The sequence below is a fragment of the Mirounga angustirostris genome, unplaced genomic scaffold (assembly GCF_029215605.1).
Source record: "Mirounga angustirostris isolate CCGP_5_RB_7025 unplaced genomic scaffold, mMirAng1.0.hap1 SCAF_8, whole genome shotgun sequence".
Classification (NCBI taxonomy): domain Eukaryota; kingdom Metazoa; phylum Chordata; class Mammalia; order Carnivora; family Phocidae; genus Mirounga; species Mirounga angustirostris.
In genome coordinates, this window is record NW_026991716.1 from 2,060,141 (window position 1) to 2,088,130 (window position 27,990).

At 47.8% G+C, this 27,990-nt stretch overlaps 6 protein-coding genes across 7 annotated transcripts in view; 4 read left to right on the forward strand and 2 right to left on the reverse strand.

Moving 5' to 3' along the window:
- LOC123841108 (histone H4) overlaps positions 1 to 27,990 on the forward strand; it is a 43,457-nt gene that overhangs the window by 7,556 nt on the left and 7,911 nt on the right. The window contains exons 1-2 of one of the 2 annotated variants that reach the window (XM_064598491.1): positions 545 to 903; positions 1,654 to 2,036. In XM_064598491.1, coding sequence (XP_064454561.1) covers positions 615 to 903; positions 1,654 to 2,036 — 672 coding nt within the window. In that variant the 5' untranslated portion in view covers positions 545 to 614. Of the gene's footprint in view, positions 1 to 87; positions 2,037 to 27,990 lie in introns of those variants that run through there. The other variant, XM_045871164.3, reaches the window with a different exon arrangement.
- On the forward strand, positions 5,215 to 5,941 carry LOC123842745 (histone H1.5). The gene has a single exon (XM_045871970.3). The coding sequence runs from the start codon at positions 5,246 to 5,248 to the stop codon at positions 5,924 to 5,926; it is 681 nt and encodes a 226-aa protein (XP_045727926.2). The 5' UTR covers positions 5,215 to 5,245; the 3' UTR covers positions 5,927 to 5,941.
- On the reverse strand, positions 6,469 to 15,797 carry LOC135365665 (histone H2A type 1-E-like). Its single transcript, XM_064598451.1, has 2 exons — positions 15,689 to 15,797; positions 6,469 to 6,909 (listed from the first exon to the last, which is right to left on the reverse strand). Exons 1-2 carry the CDS (start codon positions 15,738 to 15,740, stop codon positions 6,491 to 6,493), a joined length of 471 nt encoding a protein of 156 aa, XP_064454521.1. The 5' UTR covers positions 15,741 to 15,797; the 3' UTR covers positions 6,469 to 6,490.
- LOC135365682 (histone H2B type 1-K) lies at positions 7,284 to 7,703 on the forward strand. Its single transcript, XM_064598484.1, has one exon. It carries the CDS (start codon positions 7,300 to 7,302, stop codon positions 7,678 to 7,680), a length of 381 nt encoding a protein of 126 aa, XP_064454554.1. The 5' UTR covers positions 7,284 to 7,299; the 3' UTR covers positions 7,681 to 7,703.
- LOC123841007 (histone H2B type 1-K) lies at positions 13,067 to 21,822 on the reverse strand. Its single transcript, XM_064598473.1, has 3 exons — positions 21,339 to 21,822; positions 17,497 to 17,668; positions 13,067 to 15,800 (listed from the first exon to the last, which is right to left on the reverse strand). The coding sequence occupies exon 1, from the start codon at positions 21,740 to 21,742 to the stop codon at positions 21,362 to 21,364; it is 381 nt and encodes a 126-aa protein (XP_064454543.1). The 5' UTR covers positions 21,743 to 21,822; the 3' UTR covers positions 13,067 to 15,800; positions 17,497 to 17,668; positions 21,339 to 21,361.
- Positions 21,992 to 27,580, forward strand: LOC123841109 (histone H2A type 1-E). Its single transcript, XM_045870786.2, has 2 exons — positions 21,992 to 24,331; positions 27,119 to 27,580. Exon 1 carries the CDS (start codon positions 22,067 to 22,069, stop codon positions 22,457 to 22,459), a length of 393 nt encoding a protein of 130 aa, XP_045726742.2. The 5' UTR covers positions 21,992 to 22,066; the 3' UTR covers positions 22,460 to 24,331; positions 27,119 to 27,580.

The following is a 27,990-nucleotide window of genomic DNA, read 5'->3' on the forward strand; positions in this document are numbered from 1 at the left end:
TCTGAAAGGCGTGGTCGCCCGCTCCTCGGCTCTCCAAGGACCTTGCTCCTCAAACAACTTTAGAAACGTAAAGTGTTTCTAACGCAGGTCAAGAGATACGCGGCAGGGATGGAAAAAAGGGAAAGACAGAGCGAGTGAAATGTAAAGGATGGAGAAGCAAACTGAAGACAGGTGAGGTTAACCGCACCTCGACGCCGTGACCCGGCGGCGTTGGCCGCAGCGGTCACCGACCTGACGGAGGTCGCTGCGCGCGAGACGGCTGCACAAGCGCCCCGGGGACTGCGACCCCGGCTCCGGGGAGGGGCCACTCGATGCCGGCAGCTACAAGTCACGACTGCAGCAAAGCTCAGCGACGGAGAGCCCGCAGGCTCGGCCAAGAACCCCCCCCCCCCCGCGGGGGGCAGGCGCCAAGCGCCGCGCGAACTTTCCAGGAGGCGTCCAGTTCAACCGAGTTGGAGCACCGCCCTTCGCATGGCCCCCGAAACGTGGGCCGGGCTCGGGCTCGGGACCTCCCTGAGCGGAAACAGCGGGCCTGCGGTGTTCCCAAACAGGTCCGACAAAGTACTATATAAGTTGCTACCTCGGAGGCCCCGAGTTGTGCTTGTCTTGCAGCCATGTCGGGCCGCGGCAAGGGCGGCAAGGGCCTGGGCAAGGGCGGCGCCAAGCGCCACCGCAAGGTGCTGCGCGACAACATCCAGGGCATCACCAAGCCCGCCATCCGGCGGCTGGCCCGGCGCGGCGGCGTCAAGCGCATCTCCGGCCTCATCTACGAGGAGACCCGCGGGGTGCTCAAGGTGTTCCTGGAGAACGTGATCCGAGACGCCGTCACCTACACGGAGCACGCCAAGCGCAAGACGGTCACGGCCATGGACGTGGTCTACGCGCTCAAGCGCCAGGGCCGCACCCTCTACGGCTTCGGGGGCTGAGCTCTGATTTCGTCACCAGAAAATTGCACTTCATAACCAAAGGCCCTTTTCAGGGCCACCCACGAAGTCTTCTAAAGACCTGTAATCCTCTTCCCAATCCGCTTCCAGAGCACCTGACCATGATCAGGTGAGCTTGGGGTACACGAGAACCCATTTCAGATGGGAAAGTACAACGTGCTTAGGATTGTCCAGAAAGTGCCGAGACCTCCGGTGGCTGGAGTCGGCACCTCGGCCCCACTCCCTGGAGTCTGCACTGTTAGAGACCGTTGTGCTCAAAGCCGACCTCATTTACCATGTGTTCCCTAAGGTAAACCTGGCCAACCCTTGTTATGAAAAGCTGAGTGGTTCTTAAGCTCTTTTGAAAGTCCTTGCAGAGAACATGGCTAGAATTTCAAATAATGCTATTGCCTCCATTTTACTCCGTCCCCTTTAATTTTCAGTAAGCAATATAATCAAGAATCCAGTCATAGCTGGATTTTATTTAAAATAGTGGAAGGAAGGCACTTTCGGATTCTCAAGACAATAGTTTAAAGAATTTTGATGCATCTTAGAGGCTTAAAAAAACCACAAAAGTCAGACATTTTCTTTGTCCTTTATCCGCGAGACCTAAGCGGGAGGCGGGAAAATGCTTCCTGTCCTTAGAGGACTGAAGCGAGAGCCAATCCGTGCGCGGGGTGGGGCGGGAGGCTCCTGTCCAATCCGGACCCCGGGCTCGCTATAAATACCGGGACGCCGCCTCCTACTCTTGCAGCTTCAGGTTGTTACCTCTGCTTGGCGATGGCCCGCACGAAGCAGACGGCGCGCAAGTCGACGGGCGGCAAGGCCCCGCGCAAGCAGCTGGCCACCAAGGCGGCCCGCAAGAGCGCGCCGGCCACCGGCGGCGTCAAGAAGCCGCACCGCTACCGGCCCGGCACGGTGGCCCTGCGCGAGATCCGGCGCTACCAGAAGTCCACCGAGCTGCTGATCCGCAAGCTGCCGTTCCAGCGGCTGGTGCGCGAGATCGCGCAGGACTTCAAGACCGACCTGCGCTTCCAGAGCTCGGCCGTCATGGCCCTGCAGGAGGCGTGCGAGGCCTACCTGGTGGGGCTCTTCGAGGACACCAACCTGTGCGCCATCCACGCCAAGCGCGTCACCATCATGCCCAAGGACATCCAGCTGGCGCGCCGCATCCGCGGGGAGAGGGCGTAGATGGGATTTCCTGGTTCCGTGCCAACTTTAAACCCAAAGGCTCTTTTCAGAGCCCCTCCATTGTCCCCAGGAAGAGCTGTTAACCTTCGAGTATGTGGTAGTCCTACGAGAAAGAACTCGGGGATGTTTCGAGGAAGGTCTTGTGGGCTCAATAGTGAGTAAATTGAGGACTGGAGAGGATGGCTCTGTTCAGTAAAACTTTATTTCCACAGCCAGACCCTGCTGATACTGCGCGCAGGAAGGAGGTGTTCCTGGATAAGCATTTTTAAAATGACCCAACCATTTTAGAAATTAAGCCTTCCAGACTACAGGAAGTGACGGAAGATGGACGCCCAAGTTTTAGGAAAGTTGAGCTCAGGTTCTTATGGATTATTGTGTAAATGGCAAGTACAGTTTACCTTTGCCAAATGATTCCAATGCTTTTGCTTCAGAAACGTGCCTTTTATTTGCTTTCCTGTGACGTGAAGGAACAAAACCGGGATTGCCAACAAGTGGTGTTCTCTTTTCCACTGTTTCAGTGTAATGTTTGAGAAGAGTATGCTCTTGGGCTTTGTGTATGTGATTATGGTGAAAATGGGCCAACAATGACCTAGACACCGACCTGCAGGCTGTATGTACAATGAGCTCCCAGTAGCTCTAAAAATTTGTCCACCTGTTTTAAAAATGTGCTCCTCAGTCTGAAATTGGATTCTCATGATTTTTTTTTTCCAAATAAACCAGAATGGGAATTAAATCATATTTTAAAGCTGTTACAGGTTTCCACACTTAGAATTCTGGGTTTCCTAACCGACCTTGACTGTATATTTTGTCCAGTTATTTTAAGATTTTGAAGTCTCTTCATGCATTTCACGAATGAATATCATTGACCCATTTTGCTTCTTTTGATCAACTCCTCACTCCAGGAGTTAGCAATTTTTCTCTGGAGACTTCAGCCATCTGGACCTTATATTCTTTCCCCTATTTTCGGATATATCCTTTCAGAGAGGTTCATATCCAATCTACTGGCTCCTAAAGCTTTTTGGAATGCCTGGGGATTGAGGGCAAAGAGTTCTGACCCAAGGGGCCAGAAGCTCTTCCTACAGGTTAGTTTAGAGATCCTTAGTGGCTCTTTGTAGGGACTACTTGATGATGCCTCTTATAAGCTTCAAAGATTGTTTTCTCCCCACGCCTTGAATGATTTCCCCATCATAACAGAGCTGAGGCCAGGTGGTCTAGGTTCAAACCTCAGAGCTGCCAATTACTAGCCATATAACCGTTTGCCAAGCTACTCATCCTTTCTCTGGGTCTCAGCCTGTATAGCTGTAAAATGTGGCACATGAATTAAAATTTTAGAGCATTCTTAGTTCTTGGCACTTAGCGAACGCTCAATGAATGTTAGTCTTTGATTACACCTCTCTCCTGCCCCTTAAGCATGGCGATCCCCTCCGCCCTGATCTTCTGAAAGTTTTGTGGTTGAAATAGTGGGAAATGCTTGGTTAAAATATTTTTCTTGCTAAGATATTTTCTTGATTTGCATTGTTCTGAAAGAGGCAGGCTTTTAGCAATACACCATATTCTATGTGGAGGAGTCCAAAGCATAGCAAAATGGCCAAATAGCAAATATTTGAGGCTTTGCAGGCCAAATATGGTCTCTTTTATTTTTTATAGCACAAGTAATAAAATATAAAAACCACTCTTAGCTTGAGAGCCATACAAAATAGGACACTGTCCAGATTTGGCCTTAGATGGCTACAGTTTAAACTTCAGGAGCTCTTTGGAGAGAAATACGTTGGCGACTTTAAACTTCCCTACCGTTTTTCACAGGGAATAACATAGTGAGTGTTGACTGCAGTAGAGATTCTAATCATTAGACCTCCCTTATCATCCAGGCCAGTCACAGAATCCCATCCATTCCCCACTCCACCCTCCCCCCAAATAAATAGCAAACTTAACCACCCTCATGATTATTGCCTCAGTTCTCTTGGATGCTAATATATTTCTGAATTCTTCTGACCCTCTATAACGTGCAGTCCCTGAATCCCCAATCTACTTTTCTCATGAGTCAGTAGCCAACTATTTCTCTGAAGTACAGGTCTCTCCTCCCTCAAACACACAATAATGCCCACATTACAGAAGATAGTGTTTCTGACAGTGTGCTTTATTAAATGTTGGTGGAGATAAGGAGTTTGAATTGGGGAGCATTGGGAAGAGCACCTTGAAACCTGACAAAGTCCCATGTTATCTAAACAGTGTGTGTTTTCGAGGACTACTGGAAACCCTTGAATACTTTCAGCAGGTTTGAGTTTTTCTTAGAGCACACTAAGCATCTTTCCGATTTATTATAATGGATTTGCCTAATACTAAAGGGAGATGGCATCTCAATCAAAAACATATCAAATTTAAGTTTGAATTTGAATCCAGGTCACTGGATCCTCAAGCCAAAGCTATTCCTCTTCCTCCTGCTGCAGGTAGACGTCACTCTGGCTACTGAACTTTTCCAAGCTGAAAAGACACTCACTAAAGACATTGGCACGTGCAAACTCCTAGGAGGCAGAACTGGTTTTTAAAGTACGATCTATGTGGTTAATTTGGGGCACTAGGCAATCTATTGCCCTGCCTCTGTGTTACTTGCTACAGTTAGAAACAACGTTTATGCCCAAACCCAGGAAACCGTGTCTTTCCTCTTGCAAAAATCAAAGGCAGAACCTAGGGACAAAGCATGTTTAAAAATGTCCACTTGATACTTAGTAGAAAGTTACTGCAAATTTCAACTAACTAGCAGGATGCCCTAAACCCAGTGGATTCTTGGGACAAGCTGAAAAGATTTTTAAAAGTATCTTTCAGCTGTTGCGCACGATTCATGAAAACACAAACCCGTGTGTGAACGTGGAGCTTGCCGTCTGCCTTGAGAACTTCAAAGCGTCAAATTCTGTACAATTATTTTCAGCATTTAATCAGGTTTTGGGAGCTAACAAACACAATTTGGGAGTCCAACCGGGAAGGGCGGCTGCCTGAGGGCAGTGGATTGGACGCTCCACCAATCACAGAGCAGCACCGGCTTATATAAGCCCCTGGCCGGAGTCAGGCTGCATTGCAAGACTTGCGCTTTAGATTTGCAACCTCTCTTCTCGTAGCAGTTTCTGCTCTTGGCCATGTCGGAAACCGCTCCCGCTGACACGGCTGCCCCGGCGCCGGTGGAGAAGTCGCCTGCCAAAAAGAAGGCAACCAAGAAGGCGGCGGGCGGTGGCGCTGCGAAGCGCAAGGCGTCCGGGCCCCCGGTGTCCGAGCTCATCACCAAGGCCGTCGCCGCCTCCAAGGAGCGCAGCGGCGTGTCCCTGGCCGCGCTCAAGAAGGCGCTCGCGGCCGCCGGCTACGACGTGGAGAAGAACAACAGCCGCATCAAGCTGGGCCTCAAGAGCCTGGTGAGCAAGGGCACCCTGGTGCAGACCAAGGGCACCGGCGCCTCGGGCTCCTTCAAGCTCAACAAGAAGGCGGCCTCCGGGGAGGCCAAGCCCAAAGCCAAGAAGGCGGGCGCGGCAAAAGCCAAGAAGCCCTCCGGGGCCACCCCCAAGAAGCCCAAGAAGGCCGCGGGGGCGAAGAAGGCGGTGAAGAAGACGCCCAAAAAGGCCAAGAAGCCTGCCGCCGCCGGCGTCAGAAAGGTGGCCAAGAGCCCCAAGAAAGCCAAAGCCGCTGCCAAGCCCAAGAAGGCGGCCAAGAGCCCCGCCAAGCCCAAGGCCGTGAAGCCGAAGGCGGCCAAGCCCAAAGCCGCGAAACCCAAGGCAGCGAAGCCCAAGGCTGCCAAGGCGAAGAAAGCGGCTCCGAAAAAGAAGTAGGAAGTTGGCCTTAAAAAGGCAACAACACCCCAAAGGCTCTTTTCAGAGCCACCCAAATTTTTCTGGAAACAGCTGTACACAATTGTTGCCAATTTTCCCGGCCATCCGCAAAAACCTAAGAAGGTAAACTTTAAGCATATATACATACTCTATGCCCTTGTTCTAAGTTAAATTGCAGGCCTGTTTTTCGCGGTTGATGTTTATTTCTGTACACAAGTCAGTACTTCGAAAAAGCCCGCGCTACACTCCCATTGGTCCCGGTTTGCATAGTACTTGGTGCCCAACCCCTGATTCTCTGAGCACCAGCTACAAGCTAGTTACTGAACGGAGTTGAACGGGGAAGCTCGCTAACGAGTAATATAAATAGGTGGTCACCTATTAGGTCCAGGTAGAGAGACTGGGAGAGCTAGCTAGTCTAAAAGTGGTGTAAAATATGAAGCTTTAACCTCTTAGCGTCGAAATTGAGAAAACTGCGGGCCCAGCTCTTCTCAAGAAATAGTGGGTGGCTCTGAAAAGAGCCTTTGGTTTGGACAGGGGGTTGGAGGCGCACACTCTGCTAGAGTGCTACTTGCCCTTGGCCTTGTGGTGGCTCTCGGTCTTCTTGGGCAGCAGCACGGCCTGGATGTTGGGCAGGACGCCGCCCTGCGCGATGGTGACGCGGCCCAGCAGCTTGTTGAGCTCCTCGTCGTTGCGGATGGCCAGCTGCAGGTGGCGCGGGATGATGCGCGTCTTCTTGTTGTCGCGCGCCGCGTTGCCCGCCAGCTCCAGGATCTCGGCCGTCAGGTACTCGAGCACGGCCGCCAGGTAGACGGGCGCGCCGGCGCCCACCCGCTCGGCGTAGTTGCCCTTGCGGAGCAGGCGGTGCACGCGGCCCACCGGGAACTGCAGGCCGGCCCGCGACGAGCGCGTCTTGGCCTTGGCGCGCGCCTTGCCGCCTTGCTTGCCGCGTCCGGACATGCTGATCAGCCACCAGTGTCTAGGATCTGAACCGAGTAGGAGAAAGCTTCACTTCTTATAGTGCTCACTGGGCGCCAAAATAAAGCTGTGCCATTGGCTAAAATTACAGTTACATTTAAACCAATGAAATCCTGGTTTCGAAAGACTCTTATTTGGATTGGATAACTACAGGATGCCATCCAGAATTTACTACAATCACTGGATTTCTTCAATCACCTTCTTCGGCTAAGAAGCTGTGAGTGAAGAGGACAAGTACAGCCTGCTTTTCTTTACCCTTTCGGCTTTGGTGGTGGGGAGGGGGTAGAGGGGTGTTAGTTACTGTCCCCCGTGCCAATTAAGAAGCTGTGAATAAAGAGGGCAGTTAGAGCCTCACACTCATTGTGTTATTTTCAAGCCTTCAACAGTTACTCCCGGCCATGCCCGAGCCCGCCAAGTCGGCCCCGGCGCCGAAGAAGGGCTCGAAGAAGGCGGTGACCAAGGCGCAGAAGAAGGACGGCAAGAAGCGCAAGCGCAGCCGCAAGGAGAGCTACTCGGTGTACGTGTACAAGGTGCTGAAGCAGGTGCACCCCGACACGGGCATCTCGTCCAAGGCCATGGGCATCATGAACTCGTTCGTCAACGACATCTTCGAGCGCATCGCGGGCGAGGCGTCCCGCCTGGCGCATTACAACAAGCGCTCGACCATCACGTCGCGGGAGATCCAGACGGCCGTGCGCCTGCTGCTGCCCGGGGAGCTGGCCAAGCACGCCGTGTCCGAGGGCACCAAGGCCGTCACCAAGTACACCAGCGCCAAGTGAGCCCGCCTGCTGCAAAGGTATTGATCAGACACCCAAAGGCTTTTTGTGTTGTTGTTAAAGCCATCCACACTTTCCAAAGAGTGAGAGGCAAAAGCAAATGTTTGGGTTTTTGTTTTGTTTTGTTTTGTTTTGTTTTGAGAGGCAAAAGCAAATTTTCATCTGAAGGCTTTTGTACATGTTTCTTCATTTGTGCAAAGCTACATACATTTTGGTCTTGTGCATTTTCAATAAGGTCTAACTTTTTTTTTTTCCATGTTACAAACATCAAACACTCCAAAAGAAATTTATTATTCAGGGGCGCCTGGGTGGCTCAGTCGGTTAAGCGTCTGCCTTCGGCTCAGGTCATGATCCCAGCCCTGGGGTTGGGCTCCCATCTCAGTAGGGAGTCTGCTTCTCACTATTCCTCTCCCTCTGCCCCTCTCCCCCTGCTCGTGTTCTGTCTCAAAATCTTTTTAAAAAATTTTTATTGTGCATATTTCATTTTACTATCCTAATTCTAATTTTAAGAACCACCCATTGAACTAGTTAGTGAGAAAACTGCAAATTAGGGTGAAAAAGAAAAATATCCCTCAACTTGCAGTGAAAATCTTATTGGCAGAGCTTCTATTTATCTCCCTTTAGGTTATATCACCATTTTTCAGTCACCATCCTCCTTCCCAGTAGAATGCTCTGTGAATCACATAAATTGATTTAAAGGAAACTTACCAAGTCACATTCCCTTTCACTTATTCTTTAACATCAATGCTAGGTATGTTCCTTCTTGCTCCCTCACTCTAGGACTACATTTGCACAGAATAACCTCATGGTGTTGGGATAAATATGGAGAAAGGAAAATGAGAACCTAAATTAGTCACCTCTTTTCACCAGTTAAGGATGAGGATTGCTAATCCAGGCCCTACATCTGCAGTTGAATTTTTCTACTGGTTACTTCTTGTACACGTGTCTTGGCTAAGCCCAAGTCCCCTTCACTCCACCTCCTCATCTTTCCTAGTGAAGTTCCACAAAGATGGAAACTGATCCTGCTTCATGTTCATCACTCACGTTTTCATGTCCTCTATTTCTGGTGTGGCATTTCTGTTCATTGTGATTTTCACATGGTCAAGTCCCATTTTATGTCAACATATATATTATGAAAAATGGCTATATTTTTCAAAATCACAAAAAAATTTAGAAGAGTGGCATTGTTTTACACTTTGTATCTTTACTATCTCATTTAATGGAAGACAGCTAGATTTTTGCACAGTATTTGATTCTGCATTCAATCTATTGCAATATAATTGTCAAGTGAAAAACAGTGCAAAAATTAAGTTTCAGGATTATTACACAAATAAATTTAGCCTCACAGACCCACCAAAAGGGTCTCAGAAATCCCCTTAGGTCCCCAGATTGTATTTTGAGAATCAAAAAGAAAGCAAACATTTATTTATTTACTTATTTAGCAACCATAGTGTTGTTGGTATCTTTGGGGATGCCTTTGGCAGAATACACAGGATAATTTGAGAATTCCTTGCAAATCAGTTTGTGTTCCCAATGATGACTGTCATTAAAATGAAATTGCTGTCTTGAGATGAAATTTCCGTGAACAAGAGAGCATCAGTGTTTCTCAGGGGGCTTTTTCTGAGCCTTGATCTATAGCATTGAAGGAGGTGGGGCTTTCCTGTGTCAGCACAGAACTCGAGTACCAGGAGGGAAGCTTTCTCTGGGTGTGATGCTGACCTCAGAAAGGGAGGTATGAGACCTGGGGAAAGAGGAATCCCGAGACACACAGTGTAAAGGTCTGATCAGCTCGTCACAGGATTGGTTCCAATTGATTAGCATCATGAATTCTGCCAGTTTACATGCTGAATCCATTCCAAGTGACAACTAAATTGTTCTGTTTGTTTAATTTTAATTCTCACATTAGCACTACTTAAACACGGGGGTTCTTTCATGCTTTCTGGAGCACCACCTCCCCTTTTTTTTTACTCCTACTGTCAGTTCAGACATCTGAGATGGTCCTTACTTTCAGTCAGTATGATGTCTTGGACCCATTAATTCAAAACTTGTAATCAATTCTTCTTCAGTGACTTTTGGTTCTTGAATAGAGACCAAAATCTCCATCTAGGGTTTCTGTTAGGGAGTTCTCTGAGCACTCTGCACCTGCCTGACTCAGGGAACCTCAAGACCACTTTAATGGCACGTGCTGTTTCCAGATGATAAGTGCATGTTACCCTTTCCACTGAAAGTCCTTTATCTGGGCCCAGAATTTTTTTTTAATCTAACTCACTTTTCTTCCAGAGCTAATAGCATCATTCTTCTCTGCCAACAAAAGACACCACCTTCTCAAGGTTAATTTACCAGATTTGTTCAATCTAAATAATGTGTCTTTTTTTTTTCTTAATTTTTATTTATTTATTTGACAGAGAGAGACATAGCGAGAGCAGGAACACAAGCAGGGGGAGTGGGAGAGGGAGAAGCAGGCTTCCCGCCGAGCAGGGAGCCCGATGCAGGGCTCGATCCCAGGACCCTGGGACCATGACCTGAGCCGAAGGCAGATGCTTAACGACTGAGCCACCCAGGCGCCCAATAATGTGTCTTTAAAAACAATACAATTTAAAATTTAGAAAGCACACAATGGACTCTTATCCAGATATATATTAAAAGAATACTCATAATACCTTAGTAATTTTTATATTCCACTTTGAGCTTTTGGAAAAATTATATATAGTCCACAGAATAAACATAAGGATGCTGTTAGCATGTATAGTTCCTAATGGTTCTCCAAGTCATTATCATCTGTACACAACTTATTTGAAAAGAATATGGAATTTGAATTTTTCTAACATTCTTACTCCAAGAGGGTACCAAAAAATAGAAGGTTATGGACTGTCCAGTTTCTGATTATTCCATTAGTTCCATTAAATATAATATAAATAAAAATATAATATATGTATAATTATTTTAGGGCATGTATGTATTAATGTATGTATATAGTGTATTTGGGCTCACAGAATATATAGCTAAAATCTCAAAGGATTAGGATCTAGCTGTAGTCTCCATCTCAGTGCTGTTCTATAACTAGGAGCATGAAATAATCAGAAAATGGAGACCCAATGCCTTTGAATTTTTTGGCATCCCCTTGGAGTAAAAGTATTGGAAAAATTAAAATAGAATATATTTTACTGTAAGTGTATAAGTTTTATATGTATATATAATATATATGCACAAATATATATATATATATATACCATATATACACACACTCATTTTTTTATGATATAATTATTTAAATTGCAAGCAGTATCAAGTTTCAGTTACTTGGAAATAAATATAAATAATTGTATTTGGCCAAATACAAATACATTAATACTTACAGAATACCTTAATGTTCTGTTAGCTCATTTTCAAGATATGAGTTTAAAATGTTGGCGGGGGGGTGGGGAGTAAATTAAGATAAAGCTACAGTGCAACCAAATTAACACCAAGAATTCTTTTTAAAAAATCCAGTGTTATATTTTACAATGTTACCCCTCAAATTTGAGTGGAAGAATTTTATATAGTTCCATATTCTCAAAACACTTTCATAAGGACCAACCAGCAAAAACCACTAGTATGTTTGGGTTATAACATATTTTAGGTGCAACTCCATATTCACATCACATGTACATATTTCTAATATTAATTGGGGTGTAATTCATAGTTGTCTTTTTCTTAGATAAGTGCAGGGACTTTAGAAAGTTATCATTACTGAACATTTTTATGCAACACCTGAATATTTGCACGAATATTTGCATGCCTATATTCTCATTTTTATATTCTGTATTATTTTCACAATTAAAGCAGCTGTGATATAAAAAGTCTTTTTTTTTTTAAAAATAAAACACACCCAAAAAAGCCTTCATTTATTAGTGGATTGTTTCTCTTCATTCTAAGCATCTGAGGAAATCCTCTGGGAATTATTTTGTCTCTGTTTTGTTATAACAATACATTAAAATAATTCTCTTTCTTTTTAGGATTTTAATTTTGAGAGAGCACAAATGGGGGAGGGGCGGAGGGAGAGGGAGAAGCAGACTCCCGCCCCCACACACCCCAGTTGAATCATACAGTATGTAGCCTTTTCAGATTGGCTTCTTTCACTTAGTCATATGCATTTAAGGTTGCTCCATGTCTTTTCATGGTTTCATAGCGCATTTCTTTTTAGCCCTGAACGTTATCATAGTCTGGTTGTACCAATTTATTTATCTCTTCACCCACTGAAGGACATCTTGGTTGCTTCCAAGTTTTGACAGTTCTGAATAAAGCTAATATATACTTCTGAGGGCAAGTTTTGTGTGTACATAAATTCTTAACTCCTTTGAGTAAATACCAAGAATGTACTTGCAGGATTGTGTGGGAAGAATATGTGTGGTTTTGTAAGAATTGGCCAAACTGTCTTCCAAGGTGGGAGACACTATTCCATTTTGCATTCGCACCAGCAGTGAGCGATGACCCACCTTGCTTCACATCCTCGCCAGCATTTGGTGTTTTGACTATTCCAGATTTTGACCTTTCTAACTGGTATGTAGTGGTGTTTCTTTGCCTTTTAATTTATGTTTTTTATAGTGATGGCAGTCTATCATGTTACTTCATTGTTCTGTATTCCTTTCACAAGAAGTTTACTCGAGTTTTTCAAGTAATTTTTTATTTTAGGATTTTATTTATTTATTTGACAGAGAGATCACAAGTAGGCAGAGAGGCAGGCAGAGAGAGAGGGGGAAGCAGGAGCCACACTGAGCAAGGAGCCCAATGCGGGGCTCGAGCCCAGGACCCTGAGATCATGACCTGAGCCGAAGGCAGACGCTTAATGACTGAGCCACCAAGGCGCCTCAAATAATTTTTTAAAAAGCTTTGGAAAGTTTCACAGATTTTCTATAAACCTGTTACTGTTTTGACTTTCTATCACTTTCAAAGGCTTTAAACTTTACTTTCTTCTCTTTTAAATTCCTTTATGCAAAATTCAACTGTGCAATGTAGGAAAAATTTCCTCTGCTTTTGGATTTAGCAGTAATCCTCCTAGCAATAGTGATAGTTAAAGGAGAAGACTTTTGATTTTGTTGAAATGTGTTTGATAGACTAAGAAAGTTAAGCCACAGCACAAAGAAACCACAGCAGAGGAATAAACCACTGACAAAATCCTAAATGCTGGAAGGAAACGTAAAGATCATCTTGTTAAACCCTGCTCTCATTTACAGTTGAGTTGGAAACGAGAGATGTCATGGGAAGCCCACTGTCACGCCAGAACCCAGGCCCCCGTGCGCACGCGTGTGTTCCTGCCAAACACAGGATTCAGGGGCAGCAGGATAGGAGGGAGAGCATGGCTCATCCATCCAGCATATATTTACTGTTCTGTGCCAGGGATTGTCACACGTTTACTTTTGAAAATTAGCAATTTTATTATAAAAGATGTTTTTGGTTAGTAACATAGAGGCCAAAACCTTTAAGATATTTCAAGTATGGATAAACAGTAAGTAGAGCATATGTCGTTCAATAGAGATTGTAGGGATGACAGAGTCCAGAGATCTGGCTAAATGTATGAGACAGTAAATATTTGGAATTCATTGACACAAGAGTCCCATAAAGCCCTCAGTAAACAGGGGGCCTTAGATGAGCCCTGCTTTGGGCCCCCCAGGAGCTCGCAGACAAAGCCTGCGTCTGTCCCACAAACCGCGGGGAGTGCGGGTGTGGCCCGGCTCGCTGCCCCGCATCTGTCCCAGGGGCCCAAAAGGAGAGCCGAGATGTACGAGCGAGCACGCGCTTGACTCCCACAGCGGGGCTCTCACCCGCTTGCCCACCAAACTGGCAGCTTGCGCATCTTTTCTCCCTTGCTTACCGCATTTCTAACTGATTTAATAAGCTGTGATTTGAGCATTTAGATGCAGCCCAAGAGCCTTTCTCTGCGGTGTCCCCGGGAGAGCTTGCGGGGTGCGATGCTTGGAGGCTACCTGGGCCTCAAGGTAATTTCTTTTTTTTTCTTTTTTAAGATTTTATTTATTTGAGACAGAGAGAATGAGAGAGACAGCACATGAGAGGGGGGAGGGTCAGAGAGAGAAGCAGACTCCCCGCCGAGCAGGGAGCCCGATGCAGGACTCGATCCAGGGACTCCAGGATCACGACCTGAGCCGAAGGCAGTCGCCCAACCAACTGAGCCACCCAGGCGCCCTCAAGGTAATTTCTTGCATGATACTAATGATGGACTGGAACAAGGCCGCAGAACAGGGACATTTGGGCAGCGAATGTAGGAGACAAGGAAGAGCTGTCGGGGAGCACTGCAGTCGAGGGAAAGGAAGTGCACACATTCCCGGGGCACCGGGCTCAGCGTGTCTGAGAAGGAACAGCAAAGGGATCGGGGTGGTTGGAGCAGAGGAAGCACGAGGGAGCCTGGGATCGGGGGCCTAAGACAGACCGGGGCCAAAGCACACAGCACCCCAGAGACCAAGGGAAGGGCTTTCAAGTTTTGAAGCTGATCTGACAAGGGTTTTAAAGGAATCTCGGGGCTGCTGAGGGGAGGCAGAATCGAGGAGCACCAGGCGGGGAGCAGACACCTGGTTGGAAGCCTCTGCCATGACCAGGAGAGAGGAGGTGGAGTGTGGAGTAGGGTGGTGGTGCCGGAGAGTGTGAGGGACTCGGCGTCTGCATCTGTGTCTCCCTCCATCGCTGCCAAGAGCACCTTCTTGCCCAGTCTTATCCCTGCACGCTTCTGCCAAATTAAAAATCTCTAAAATGTCACTTGCCTCGTTAAAAACCTTTTCCAAACAATGCTTCTCTTCCTGCACAAATGAATCCAGGCTCGTTTCCCTTGGTACCGCGTTACCTGAGCCCTGAATGCTGGTTCTACTTTGAAGAATTTGCCCATTCTGTTCCATCTCCCTCAGAACACAGCACACTAGGGGGCGCCTGGGTGGCTCAGTCGGTGAAGCGTCTGAACTCAGCTCAGGTCATGGTCCCAGGGGCCTGGGATCGAGCCCCGCATCGGGCTCCCTGCTCATCGGGGAGTCTGCTTCTCCCTCTCCCACTCCCCCTGCTTGTATTCTGCTCGCAGTCTGTCAAATAAATAAATAAATAAAATGTTAAAAAAGAAAAAGAATACAGCACACTAGATCATGATGCATTAATCAGATAGATCGTGTATAAAGCTCCTTCAGTTTCCTGTATTAGGATATATGTCCTTTAGGACAATGGCCGTGTTTTTTTGCATTGCCTGTTTCCCCAAGGACACACTTAGTGATAACTGGCCCCCTTCTTCCATCTCACCCCGTGCCCCCCAAAGACACATTTATTTTCATTTCTTTCCTTCTAGGCCGGTACAACATCTCAGAAAAAAAAGGACAGGAAAACAGAAAGTGAAAACTAAGGTTTGGGGATAGCTTGTCCCAGGACAAGGAGGTGCAGTGGGCTTTGTCTTTCCCAGAGCGTGTTCTCACTCCGTGTCTAACTACTGAAGTTCCAGAAAGGGCAGTTCTTCAACATCGTGGACTGATTTTACGGAGAGAGGACAGGTCTGATACACAGGCGGGAGGCATCTGCGATGAGCTCACTGTGCAAAGGCCTCCCGGGAGGTGGCTGTGGGAAGTTCATTCCTTCTTTGGGATCACCAGGCCTCTGTGTTGTAATCTGAGGAGAGCTGAGTCCCCATTTGTTCTTAAGGTCTAAGGTACAGCTAGCCAGTGTCACAGTGGATCCCACAGAGGTGGACCACCACTTGTATTTCAATGTCCTGCTGTGCCTTTTCTGTTCACTGAGCTAAAGCTGAATGTAAATCTCATGGTTGCTGCCCGAGTTCAAAGCCAGCGGACTGGCTTTGCAGACCCAGAGCTGGCCGGGGTGTCAGCAACTGGGGGGGACTTCTGTGTGAGGGGCCCTTTTCCTTTAAGAGCTGTCCACCTCGTCTCCAAATCAAGGCCCCCTGGTTGTTCACACGTCCACAGGTAAGCTGCTGGGAAGACAAGGAGTTTGGGACTATTCCATGAGGCACAGGGACCAATTGGCTTACCCAGGGCTGATGCAACGGACGTTCCAGCATCGCAGACTATTTCTGGGGACATTCTGGCATTCCTGGAAGCTTTCCGGCGGCTCCCACCATTGACATCTCCCTTCTGCAGCTTCTGCAATGAAAGTTATCAGTGTCTGCCTTCTCAGAGAACAATAGTGGCCCTTAGCGAGCATTCTAGAAACCAAGCAGACTGTTTTTTAGTCTGTCCCAGGGCTTGGGGGAAGGTGCACCACTGCCATTTAGGAAAAGATCAGGGATGCTAGATGTCCCATGAAGAACTAAGTCGGGTTTTGCACGACTTCCAAGTGCCCCACAGCAAATCTGAAGGTAAAAAACCTGTTAATCAATCCTAGAACCTGACTCCTACAAAGAAGCACGAGGTCTTTGCGCATGTGTGTGTTTCTGTGTAGTTCAATGGGCACCGCAATTTCCAAGAATGCCATCATTTTATAAATTGAGATTGTATTTTGTTCTTTTCAAATGTCCCCCAAGAATTATTGTTTTAAAAAAAAATGTCACATCACTGAGAGTAAGTCTCTTCTTGGTGTTTGATCCTCTGAGTCGATCTACAGGATCCTTTTTGCCTTCAGGATGATTCTACCTACAGGTTCTGTGACAACTGATTTGTGTGTCGACTTGACCGGGCTGTGTGTTACCCACATATTTGGTCAGACATCATTCTGGGTGTTTCTGTGAGGGGGCTTTTGGATGAGAGTAAAACATTTAAATTGGTAGACTTAATTTGTAAAGCAGATTATTCTCCCTAATGTGGGTGGGCCTCATTCAATCAGTTGAAATTAAGAATGGAACACAAAGGCTGTCCTTCCCCTGAATAACAATTCCTCATGTCTGGTTGCTTTGGAACTGGGACATTGGCCTTTTCCTGCCTTTGGACTCAGACTGAGACATGGGCCCTGCCTGGGTCTCGAAGCTGCTGGCCTCCGGACTGGAACTACGCCGTCGGCTCCCCTGGGTCTCCAGTTTGCCAGCTCAGCCTGCAGATCTGGAGCCTTGTCGGCCTCCATAATCACATGAACCAGTTCTTTATAAGAAATCTCCTAATATCTATATGCACATCCATCCCATTGGTTTTATTTCTCACTAATACAGGTACAAATACCCAACTTCTAATTTATGTTTTTGAGTGTAGGGCCCAAGCAATGACATGTTGTTGAAATTATCTCCTTTATTGTTAAAATAACAGTCTCTTACTTTGTTTTTATGTAACAGTATGGTGTTTCATGATTTTGAAAAATTATTCATGCGTTTAAGTATTATTACCTAAGAATTTAACATCAGTAAAAAAAAAAAAAAAAAACCTTAAATATCAAAGGGGAGCCTTGGGGATGACAGCTATGGGAACCACTGCTTTTCATACATTAAGCCCAAGAATGTAACCTGTTTATTAAGCTATGCAAGCACAGACATCACAGCGATGTCAATAACACAGGACACGACCCCCCCTGCCAATCTCAACGGCCGCGGCGGGCCCTGACCCGAGCCTCTGCCCTTATGCCTTGAAATTTAAGGTTTCCCCAAATTAATATCTTTGGGACTCCAGAGTTCCCTTATAGCTTTTCATAATTTCTCCATCAAAAAGACTTGCTAATTTTTTATGTAAATGCAGACCTTTGGCTGAGGCACTGATTTTATTCTTCCTTCTATCAGTGGGAATTCTGGTGCACCTGCAGGGGGAGGGGCTTTGTCTTTCTAGTCTACCCCACCCATGTTCTTTGCACTTTTCAGGCCCTCTTTAAAGTCGTCTTAAGCTGAAGCAGTCCTATTCATTGACCCCTAGGAATACTTACATGTATGTTCAACTCTGTAGGACTTGATAGGAACTTTTTATCCTTATTCAAGTCTGGAAAAAAATATCCTTGTGCTTTATGTTAATTGGTTTTGTTTTTTAATACCATACATCTGCTTTACTCTTGAAATCTCCCAAGAGGCTGATTCGGTGATGTCAGAAAAGGTGAGCCTCTGAAATGGAAGTTAAAAGGTATCAGACAATGGATAAACTAGTCATCTGCAGAAAAAATACACGTTTGAGATGGTTTGGACAGTTATAGATGATGAGATGCAGGCGTTTTTCACATCGAAGAACCTAAAATGTAACTAAGATAAGTTGTGGTCTAATTTAATGTGCCCGATACAGTGTCCTAACTGAAGGATGGCAAACTGCACGGAATCTAGAAAGGAGTAAAAAAAGAGTTAAGCTTTGTCAGTAAATTTTGTTCAACCACCATAGAATGGAGTTTTCAAGGAAGAAAATATGAATTTCTCTAACCTGGACAAAGGCCAGTTTCAGGTAACATAACTTGGGGGAAAAAAATCTCTCCTTTAGGATAAGACTCTCTTGTCTATTTTAATGTTCCAATTTGTTCTTTTGTGTTCTAAAAATTGTTCTTTAGGGGGGAAAATGACAAAAAGTATTATCAGGAGCAAATCATGTGAATTATTAAAGCTACCAGCCGTTCCAGTATAAAATAGTAAAGTGACATCCAGGTCTGGCTGAGCTCAAGTCCATTTCCCAAGGCTGATCAGCAATGACACAAATTAATCAAGATACTTTGAACAACAAAAGTGTTAGATGCCTGGATCACCAAGGCGCCAATAACCCACAAAATCTAGCTTTGAGTTCTTTTTTTATTTTTCTCTCCTTTTCTTTTAGGAATTTCAAGTTTCTAAATACTGGACTGTAATGGGCCCGATATGTGAACCTCTTATAGAGGGGCCATAGATTCCTTCTGCATGCTTCTGTCCATTCTGCACAGAGTTCAGCTACCCCTTCCCCATATTCTAGACACGGTTCCTGCTGACAACTGCAAGTCATCCCAGCAGTCCTTGCTAGCCCACCATACCTGTCTGTACCCACACCTACACAGGTATGTGTATCCGTAATGTCTTCTCTACCTCTATCTGTACACACATGCATTCTCCAGGCCCAGGACATACATGGTCAGCTAACTGAATCCATCTAAATCCTCTTCCCATTTCCTCCCCTGGATTTCTATCTGCTGTTTCCCTCATTCTGTAAAACAAAGAAATAACCAGAATTTGCTATTGATTGTCTGCATCAATGGATTAATGGACAGGATGAAAGGCTTCTGTGCTCTGAAAAGTAGTGATTAAAAGAACCAAATATCTGCATGGAGCACTGGATGTTATGCACAATGAATCATGGAACACTTCATCTAAAATTAATGATGTAATGTATGGGGATTAACATAAGAATAAAAAAAAAAAGAACCAAATATGTGGTGAATTTACTATCATCAACTATCCTGAGAGATGATGGAAGGAGAAAAGATACATAAATTTAAAAAGTATAATTTCTTTTCTAACAATTGAGGGAGGGATATACATACATACATATATATGAATACATGAAAGACATACAAAATACACACACCTGCGTACCTCCTCATACACATTCCGGTCAGAGAGCTGTCACAAAGATTTTGAAAAATCTGAGTAGACTGAAAGTTTACAAGAGCTGGAGGAGGAAGGTTGCTCACTCTTGGTAGCCCAACTTGAGTTTTCTAAATTCATAGGCCTTCCTAATGACCTGTCAGTCTTTTTCTCCCACTCTCTAAAAGAAACACCATAAGGTTTGGAATTCTCCTTTATAAGATTTCCTTTATGACAAAGTAGATGATGCTTGGAACTTGTTTTTATGCAAGGGTCCTCTCCCTACTATAGTTTTCAGTATAGTATCTGATACATAAAGGGAATATATGTAACATACATCTTAAATTTAAAACAAATTGTATCAGGGGCGCCTGGGTGGCTCAGTCGTTAAGTGTCTGCCTTCGGCTCAGGTCATGATCCCGGGGTCCTGGGATCGAGCCCTGCATCGAGCCCCGCGTCGGGCTCCCTGCTCCGCGGGAGGCCTGCTTCTCCCTCTCCCACTCCCCCTGCTTGTGTTCCCTCTCTCGCTGTCTCTCTCTGTCAAATAAATAAATAAAATCTTAAAAAAAATAAAAATAAAAAATAAAACAAATTGTATCAGACACCCAGGATGGAACTTCTAGCAGTAAATCTAGAATGCTGGCAACGACTTGTATTTACCTCTGTCTTTGTCTACATCCTCTCGCTGTGACTGTCACTGAGGTATCCATTTCCTGATTTTTAAAAACTCATTTATAAAGCTCTTAAAAATGTTTTCGAATCATACACTTACATGTGCTTCTCTACATGCTTAAATAATTATTTTTGAGCTTTATAAAGTGGTATCATATATGAACCTTCTGAGATTTAGGTTTCTGAAATTCAACCAAGTTCTACTGTGTATTTAGTTTTTTTCTCCCCCTCTCTGTATGGACCCCTATTGAGTGACTATCTCAATAAATTTGTTGAGTGGGCGCCTGGGTGGCTCAGTTGGTTAAGCGACTGTTTTCAGCTCAGGTCATGATCCTGGAGTCCCAGGATCCAGTCCCGCAGCGGGCTCCCTGCTCAGCAGGGGGTCTGCTTCTCCCTCTGACCCTCCCCCCTGTCATGCTCTCTCTATCTCAGTCTCTCTCTCAAATAAATAAATAAAATCTTAAAAAAATAAATAAATAAATTTGCTGATTCTTTTGGCCATGAATATGCGGTTGCTTCTCCTGTTTTGCGAGTAAGAATAGCGCTGCTCCCTTCTCCTGTGTCTCCTGCTCAAAGCGTGCAGAATATTCTCACGCGAACACCTCAGCTCCGTAATTGGATAAAGGATATGATCCAAAAAAACTTCACCAAATACAACTCAGTGTGGAAGTGTTTCCCCCCCGAGTCCCGGCAGAGACCAAAATACCCTTAAATGTGCCGTTCCTAAGGGCTTAAGTCGGGGAGAGGGATTTTGACGTCCTGAATTGGGGGTGAAGGCCCAGCGCTTCCCCCCTCCTCTAGTCTTCTTTTTAAATGTCTTCCAGTAGAACCACGGAATGCAATGACACGGAAAGAAAATATGGTGGAGTGGATTCTGACCGGAGAGGTAGGCACCTGAGCCCGGTCCTTCCCATGAGAGGAGTTTCACCCAGAGGAACGGGGGGGGAGAGCGGCAGCTGGTCCCGCTCGCCGCGCGGCGCCCAACTCGGGGCGCGGCCCGCGGGGCCCTTGGGACCGCGCGCGCGGCGTCTGGACTGGCTCCCACACCCACGTGCCACGGGTCGCGCACGGACACTTTCAGGCCGGCTCTGCCTGCCATTTTTCGGCTGCCTTTCTAGCTCAGTGCGTGGAAATACGAACTCCAGGGACCGAGCCAGCACCGCCCCCGAAACGACCTGTGCGCCTCTTAGCGCGTGCCCAGCGCCCCGTCGCTAAGGTGCCCCTGAGAATTAGGGACAGAGCGCCAGAGGCATTATCAGTACGACCTTTTGCCAGGTTGGGATTTTCAAAGGTGACCAGGTTTTGCTTTGGAGACAAAGAATATTTTATTTTGCCCCATCTGTCTGATAATGAACATGATCCTTCCTGGCCGAAACCTTTCTAAATACATCTCCAGCGCTACTTCAGCTTCCGATACATTGTAACTAATTTCCCGCCAGGTGAAAACACGCAATTCAGATACTGTTTCTTTACAGCAAATAAAACACCCAGGGCACATGAGCGCCAGTTCTCTCTAGAACGCTGAGTGGCTCTGAAAAGAGCCTTTGGGGTGTGTGCCGAGCCTTACCGATTGCTCTGCAGCAGGCGGGCTCACTTGGCGCTGGTGTACTTGGTGACGGCCTTGGTGCCCTCGGACACGGCGTGCTTGGCCAGCTCCCCGGGCAGCAGCAGGCGCACGGCCGTCTGGATCTCCCGCGACGTGATGGTCGAGCGCTTGTTGTAATGCGCCAGGCGGGACGCCTCGCCCGCGATGCGCTCGAAGATGTCGTTGACGAACGAGTTCATGATGCCCATGGCCTTGGACGAGATGCCCGTGTCGGGGTGCACCTGCTTCAGCACCTTGTACACGTACACCGAGTAGCTCTCCTTGCGGCTGCGCTTGCGCTTCTTGCCGTCCTTCTTCTGCGCCTTGGTCACCGCCTTCTTCGAGCCCTTCTTCGGCGCCGGGGCCGACTTGGCGGGCTCGGGCATGGCGGGGAGTAACTGTTGAAGGACCTGAAAATAACAGGAAGAACGAGTATGAGGCTCTAAGTGTCCTCTTTATCCACAGCTTCTTAAACAAAGGAGGCAGTGAGTCAAATCCTGTATCTAATTGGCGAATTCTGCAAACGTCACGTATTAATTTTGTTCAATCAAAAGAAGTGTATTTGAAAACCAGGATTCCATTGGTTTAAGTGAAACTGTAATTTTAGCCAATGGCACAGCTTCATTGTTGTGCCCAGTAGAGACTATAAGTAGGGTAGCTCCGGCGGCTTGAACTCTGACCCTACTCAGGTCTGTTCCTTTTTCTCCATCATGTCAGGTCGCGGCAAGCAAGGCGGCAAGGCGCGCGCCAAGGCCAAGACGCGCTCGTCGCGGGCCGGCCTGCAGTTCCCGGTGGGCCGCGTGCACCGCCTGCTCCGCAAGGGCAACTACGCCGAGCGGGTGGGCGCCGGCGCGCCCGTCTACCTGGCGGCCGTGCTCGAGTACCTGACGGCCGAGATCCTGGAGCTGGCGGGCAACGCGGCGCGCGACAACAAGAAGACGCGCATCATCCCGCGCCACCTGCAGCTGGCCATCCGCAACGACGAGGAGCTCAACAAGCTGCTGGGCCGCGTCACCATCGCGCAGGGCGGCGTCCTGCCCAACATCCAGGCCGTGCTGCTGCCCAAGAAGACCGAGAGCCACCACAAGGCCAAGGGCAAGTAGCACTCTAGCAGAGTGTGCGCCTCCAACCCCCCGTCCAAACCAAAAGGCTCTTTTCAGAGCCACCCACCTAATCAAAAAAAGAGCTGTGCCTTTAAGTCGCATTGTTGGCATAGCAAGGTGTTGAATACTGACAAACCCTGTAAAGAAGAAAGAAAAGCTTGCCTAAGGTATTTGTAGATCTGTCATTTGACCCAAGAGTCCCTACACTGAAGTCACCTTGCAAGAAGAAAAGACAAACTTGCTTTAATGAGCCCATGTGAGCAAAATGTGGGTATCCTTGATTCCTCTGCAGGATCAAATGTCCATCTGGAACACAAACTTGGCATCCTATTATGGCAGGGACAGATAGAGGGAGGGACAGGCAAAGAGGAATCAAGTAGGACCTGAGGCCACTGGGTAAGATCCCTATCAAGTCTCTGGCCTCCCCGGAATACCAAGGAGGAAAAACAACCCCAGGGGGCCGGGCTGGGGAAGATAGTCTTGCTAGAAAACTTCCCCCGGGGCCAATCAGACAAAGACATGAAGAAATCTTGAAGGATCTGGGCTGCAACAACCCCAGCTAAAACTGCATAAAAAAAAATCTGTCCTTGCTGGGGGTGGGAGGGGGTTACTCCCAGATCTCCCCTCTCCGTGTGAAGAGCTGATTCTATCCTCTTAAAACTTTGCTTTGCTGCCCCCCACTCTGTGTCTGGTCTCCCTCTTCATTCCTCCGAGCGGCGTGACTGAGGACCGTGGGCACCAGAAAGCTGGGGTAAGAAAAAATCCTGAAACTCTTGGGGGCTCCTCCAGGATCTCTGGTCGTCATCAAGGACCTCTAACCGTGAGTAGTGGACCCCGAGTCTCTCCTCTCTGTTACAGTCAACATGATGGGCACTCATCATCTCAGAGTGCATAGCGTGGCTGCCATCCTCAAGTCTCGAGTGGTAGGCTCCCACCGGTCCCTCCTCAAGGGGAAGGAATGCAAAATCCCCGGGAAGGTCCCCGCAGACGTCCTCTTGCCAGAGGCCTCCAAGGGATCGCAACCACAGTTCCCCGTTACGGTGAGGAACAGCCTTCTGCCTCTGCCCTCCATCTGTGGTGGCACCTCTGAGTCCTACCCCTTCACCCGTTACCCTGTCAGGTGGACAGAACACTTAGACATGTGGCCTCCTCCGGGATCTGGCCCAGAACTTGTTAGAAGTAGCCTCCCACCCCCCACACAACTTGAATTCCCTTATTGGGGTCCCGCTGGCACTGTTCTATCTGCGACCCTCCAGCCACTGAGCATGCTTGTTGTTTTTGTGTGACGGACACTAGATCCTCACACCGTATGGATCAGGCTCGCTGGACATCAGGAGGGATTGCCTCCGGGACACACGGGGACCATTTTATTACACTTGGCAAGGTGCACGCCCCTCTGCTCAGCTGCGACCATCCTAAGATGGACCCTGTCTGGCCGGAACACATCTGAGTAGGTGTTGCTGAGAAGGGCAAGGGAACGGACCTCTACCTTGGCTGTTTCCCCCTTCCCCGGCAGCCCGCCCTGTGCCTCCAGAAATTGGCCTTTGTTAACCACTTAAAACGGGTCTGTCAGACAGAGCAATTTTATCAGGCCCATCATGCCAACTCTCAACGGGCCAGGAAAATTCTGGCACACCCACCCGCCACTAAAGGAGCCTTACTGGGTCACAACCAGGATCCTTCGAGGCCTGTGGCTGGGAAATGCAAAGAGAATAAGAGTCAGGACAAGCAGGGTCGCTCCCTGGAGGTAGAGCCCGGTAAGAGAGACTCTTAGCGCCTGGCAGAAGAGACAGCGGCCCTGCCTGCCGGTCGCAAAGCCCCCAGGACACTGGATCGGGAAGAGGCCCTTCTGATCAACTATGAGGAACTGAGGTAAGGGATGCCATTTCCGCTCTTCCTAGAGACGGGCAATTGCAATCCCCTGACCAAAGCCAGTACTCCTTTGCTTCCTGAATAACTGTAATGGTTTGACCCACAAACCTTAAAGAAAAGGCAGCTTACTTTCTTTTGTTCCAAGGCATGGCCACAGTACAAATGGGAGGAGGAGACATGGCGGCCTGAGGGACGTATCGGTTATAATACCCTGTTACAACTGGACTGGTTTTGCAAACGTGAGGGAAATGGGGAGAAGTACCCAATGTGCAATGTTTCTGGGCCTTAAGGGAAAATAAGGGCCTGGGCCAGCCTCCTGGCCGCTCTCTTTCATGGCCGGACACTGGGGGACAGGAACGCAAGAAGACCACACCTACACCAAAGGCAGACAGGCAGATGGCGTCCGCAGAGGATTTCCCGCTCCTTGCTCCATCTTCCCTAGGGTCTCCACCAATTTATCCAGATTTCAGATCAGGCGCCCTTACCTGCCCGCCCTACCCAGGACCCCCTGCTGATGCTCGGGGGTTCTATCTCTTGCAAGAATATGTAGGACCTGGAGGAGGACCAAGGGGACCTGTCACTGTGGCTCAGGTACATTGCCCTTGTCGTTGCAAGACCAGAGATGAAGGGGAGCCTTGGGGATTTTCCAACAGCCCAGATAAATGTATAGACGTCTTCCAAAATTTCACTTATGTGTTTGAATTAACCTGGAAGGAGGTAATGCTCCTGTTCAATCAAACCCTCTCTGAGGTGGAGAAATGCGGGGTCCTGGCCACCGCTGAGAGAACAGGGACGAAGAGCTGATTAATTTTCAGGGCACGGGTGGGCCCATGGGGGACTTCCATTTCCCAACTGGAGCCCAAGCTGTCCCTTCCCAAGACCCCAGTTGGGACCCTAACGATCCCCTCAGAAACTGGTACCTCGGTCACTTCTGGGCCTGCATTCTGGAGGGATTAAAAAGGTCAAAGGTTCAGGCGCCTGGGTGGCTCAGTCGGTTAAGCGACTGCCTTCGGCTCAGGTCATGATCCTGGAGTCCCGGGATCGAGTCCCGCGTCAGGCTCCCTGCTCAACGGGGGGTCTGCTTCTCCCTCTGACCCTCTTCCCTCTCGTGCTCTCTCTCACTCTCTCTCTCAAATAAATAAAGAAAATCTTTAAAAACTCGAGAGGAAAACATGACGGCCTTCTTAGAGGGGTTGAGGGGGGCTCTCATTAAATATACAGCTATCTCCCCCTATTCTCCTGAGGCTGAGATCATTCTCAAAGACAAATCTGTGATCCAGTCAGCCCCGGATATTCGGAAAAAGCTGCAAAAGTCAGCTGCTTAGAAGAGCTCTTAGGAGCTGGTAACTGGGTCTTTTACAACCGGGACCTAGAGGAGAGTAAGGAATAAGAAAAGAGGCTAAGAAAGAATTCTGAGGCCCTAGTTGCGACCTTATAAGCCCTGAGGCTCTGGTACCAGATGCCACATCTGTGCCGCCCAGGGCACCGGAAGCCAGAATGTCCTCAAAGGGGACAGCCAAAATCAAAGCCCCACAAGCCCTGTCTTACTTGTGGAGGAGGACCGGAAATCTGAATGCCCTCAAGCGTCTCCATCTGCCAGAGCTCAGATGACCTGCACCCCGACAGGGTCTGATGGGACCTGGAGCTCTTCATGGTGGCTCCCCAGAACAGCTTGCCGTTGGGAACCCAGAGCCTCGGGTAATTCCCGAGATAGAGGGAGTGCCAGTCAATTTCCTTGCACCTTCCTGGTTCCTCTCTCCACCCCGGGGCCAGCTGTCCAGACTCAGTGCTGTTGTCAAGGGCATCACTGGACAGCCCAGAATCAGATTTTTTTCTCGCCCGCTGGGATGCACCTGGGGAGATCTAATTTTCTCTCACTCCTTGTGAGAGCCCCACACCTCTCTTAGGTGGCGATATTATGGCCAGTCTGGGAGCTCTCATACTGATGGCCCCTGGACAAACTAGCAATTGCCTCCCCTTAATAGAGGCTGATGTTTATCCCCAGGTCTGGGCAACTCAGGGAGAAGTGGGTTGGCCCTTACCTGCAGTGCCCATTCGCACACACTTTAAAGACCCCCACAACTTTCCCCTGTCGGAAACAATACCCTCTAAAGCCAGAAGCAAAGAGGGCCTTTTGAGCACTCTGATCCCCAGACCCCAGAGGCAGACAGTGAGTGGGGAGCTTGGGGAAGATTGGCAAGTGGATTTCACACATATGCCTAAGGCACAGGGGTACAAAAGTCTCCGGGTTTGGGTAGATACCCTGCACACACTGGGTGGAGGTCTTCCCCTGCAGAACCAAAAAGGCCACAGAGGTGGTAAATGAAATCGTCCCTCGGTTTGGACTCCCCCAGTCCCTTCAAAGTGATAACAACCGCTCCCGTAAGTCCCAGGGGACAGAGGAATTCACTGTCACCCCCACTGTGCCTGGACACCCCAATCCTCGGGAAAGGGAGAAAGCACTAATGAGGTTATTTAAAAGCACCTCAGAAAAGCATCTCAGAAACAAGAAACTAGTCAAAATTAGGTGTCTCTACTCCCTATTGCCTTACTCCAGATTAGAAACACCCCCACAGAAAGGTCTTATATGGGAGACCCTTCCGTGTAAATGACCTGCTGGTGACAGGGGAGTCTTTGACTTGGTAAACAGTGTCATCCCTCTGGCAAGGTCTCCGCAAGCTCTTCAGGAGCTTTTTAACCCCCAGCTCCAAGACAACCAACCTTCCCTGTATCGTCCCAGGGACCAAGTGCTTGTGAAAACTCTTCCCTCTTTATCTTTGTCCCTAGAGTCTGTCTGAGAAGGCCCACACACAGTCATCTTAGCCACCCCAACGGCCGTCAAGGTACCCGAGATCGAGGCCTGGATCTACCATTCTAGGGTCAAGCCCTGGTTTCCAGTGGAACAAGACAACAGGAAACCAAGATACCACTGCGAGCCTGGGAAGGGCTCAAATGCATCTTTGAAAAACAGAAAAGCCAGCAACACCAAGCTAAGTACTTCAACCCCTGATCAAACATGCCTTCGAATGCATTTATTCTCTTTCTCCTTCTTTCTCTTCCCGAACTTCTACATTGCCACTCATCTGCAGGGACCCTAGGATGGGTTCAACTCAATGCCACTCCCCTCAATTTGACTGATTGTTGGGTATGTGGGAATGACTCAGTAGGAACTGCTGTGCCCGCCCCTATTGCGGTCTGGCTACGGGCTAATTACTCCGTCACCCCTTTTGTCTCCTATATTAATTCATTCCCCACTCAAAATATAGAGCAACTATTCTTTAAAGCCTGGAAGAAGGACATGGAAACCAAAGTAGCCAGTGTCCCTTGGTCCAACAATACCCCAAACCTTGCCTGGTTGGATCGGCTCCAGCTCAGTACCTCAACAACATTCCCTATTTGCTTTGAAAACTCCATTTACACTCCAAACTCTGGGTTCTTTGTAGGAAATCTTTCCACGTCCCAATGCAACTTCACCTTCCAAGTCACTTCGACCTCTATAGAGGAACACTGGAATAGTTCCCTGTTCAACTCCCTCAGCTCCTACAAAGATCCTGATAAACCTCACCTCTTCCTCCGGGCCCAGTATCCCCCAAAGGAAAAGACATCTTTTTGTACCTCCGCTAACAACTCCTGTTCAGCAGGGTGGTCTCAGGTGTCCT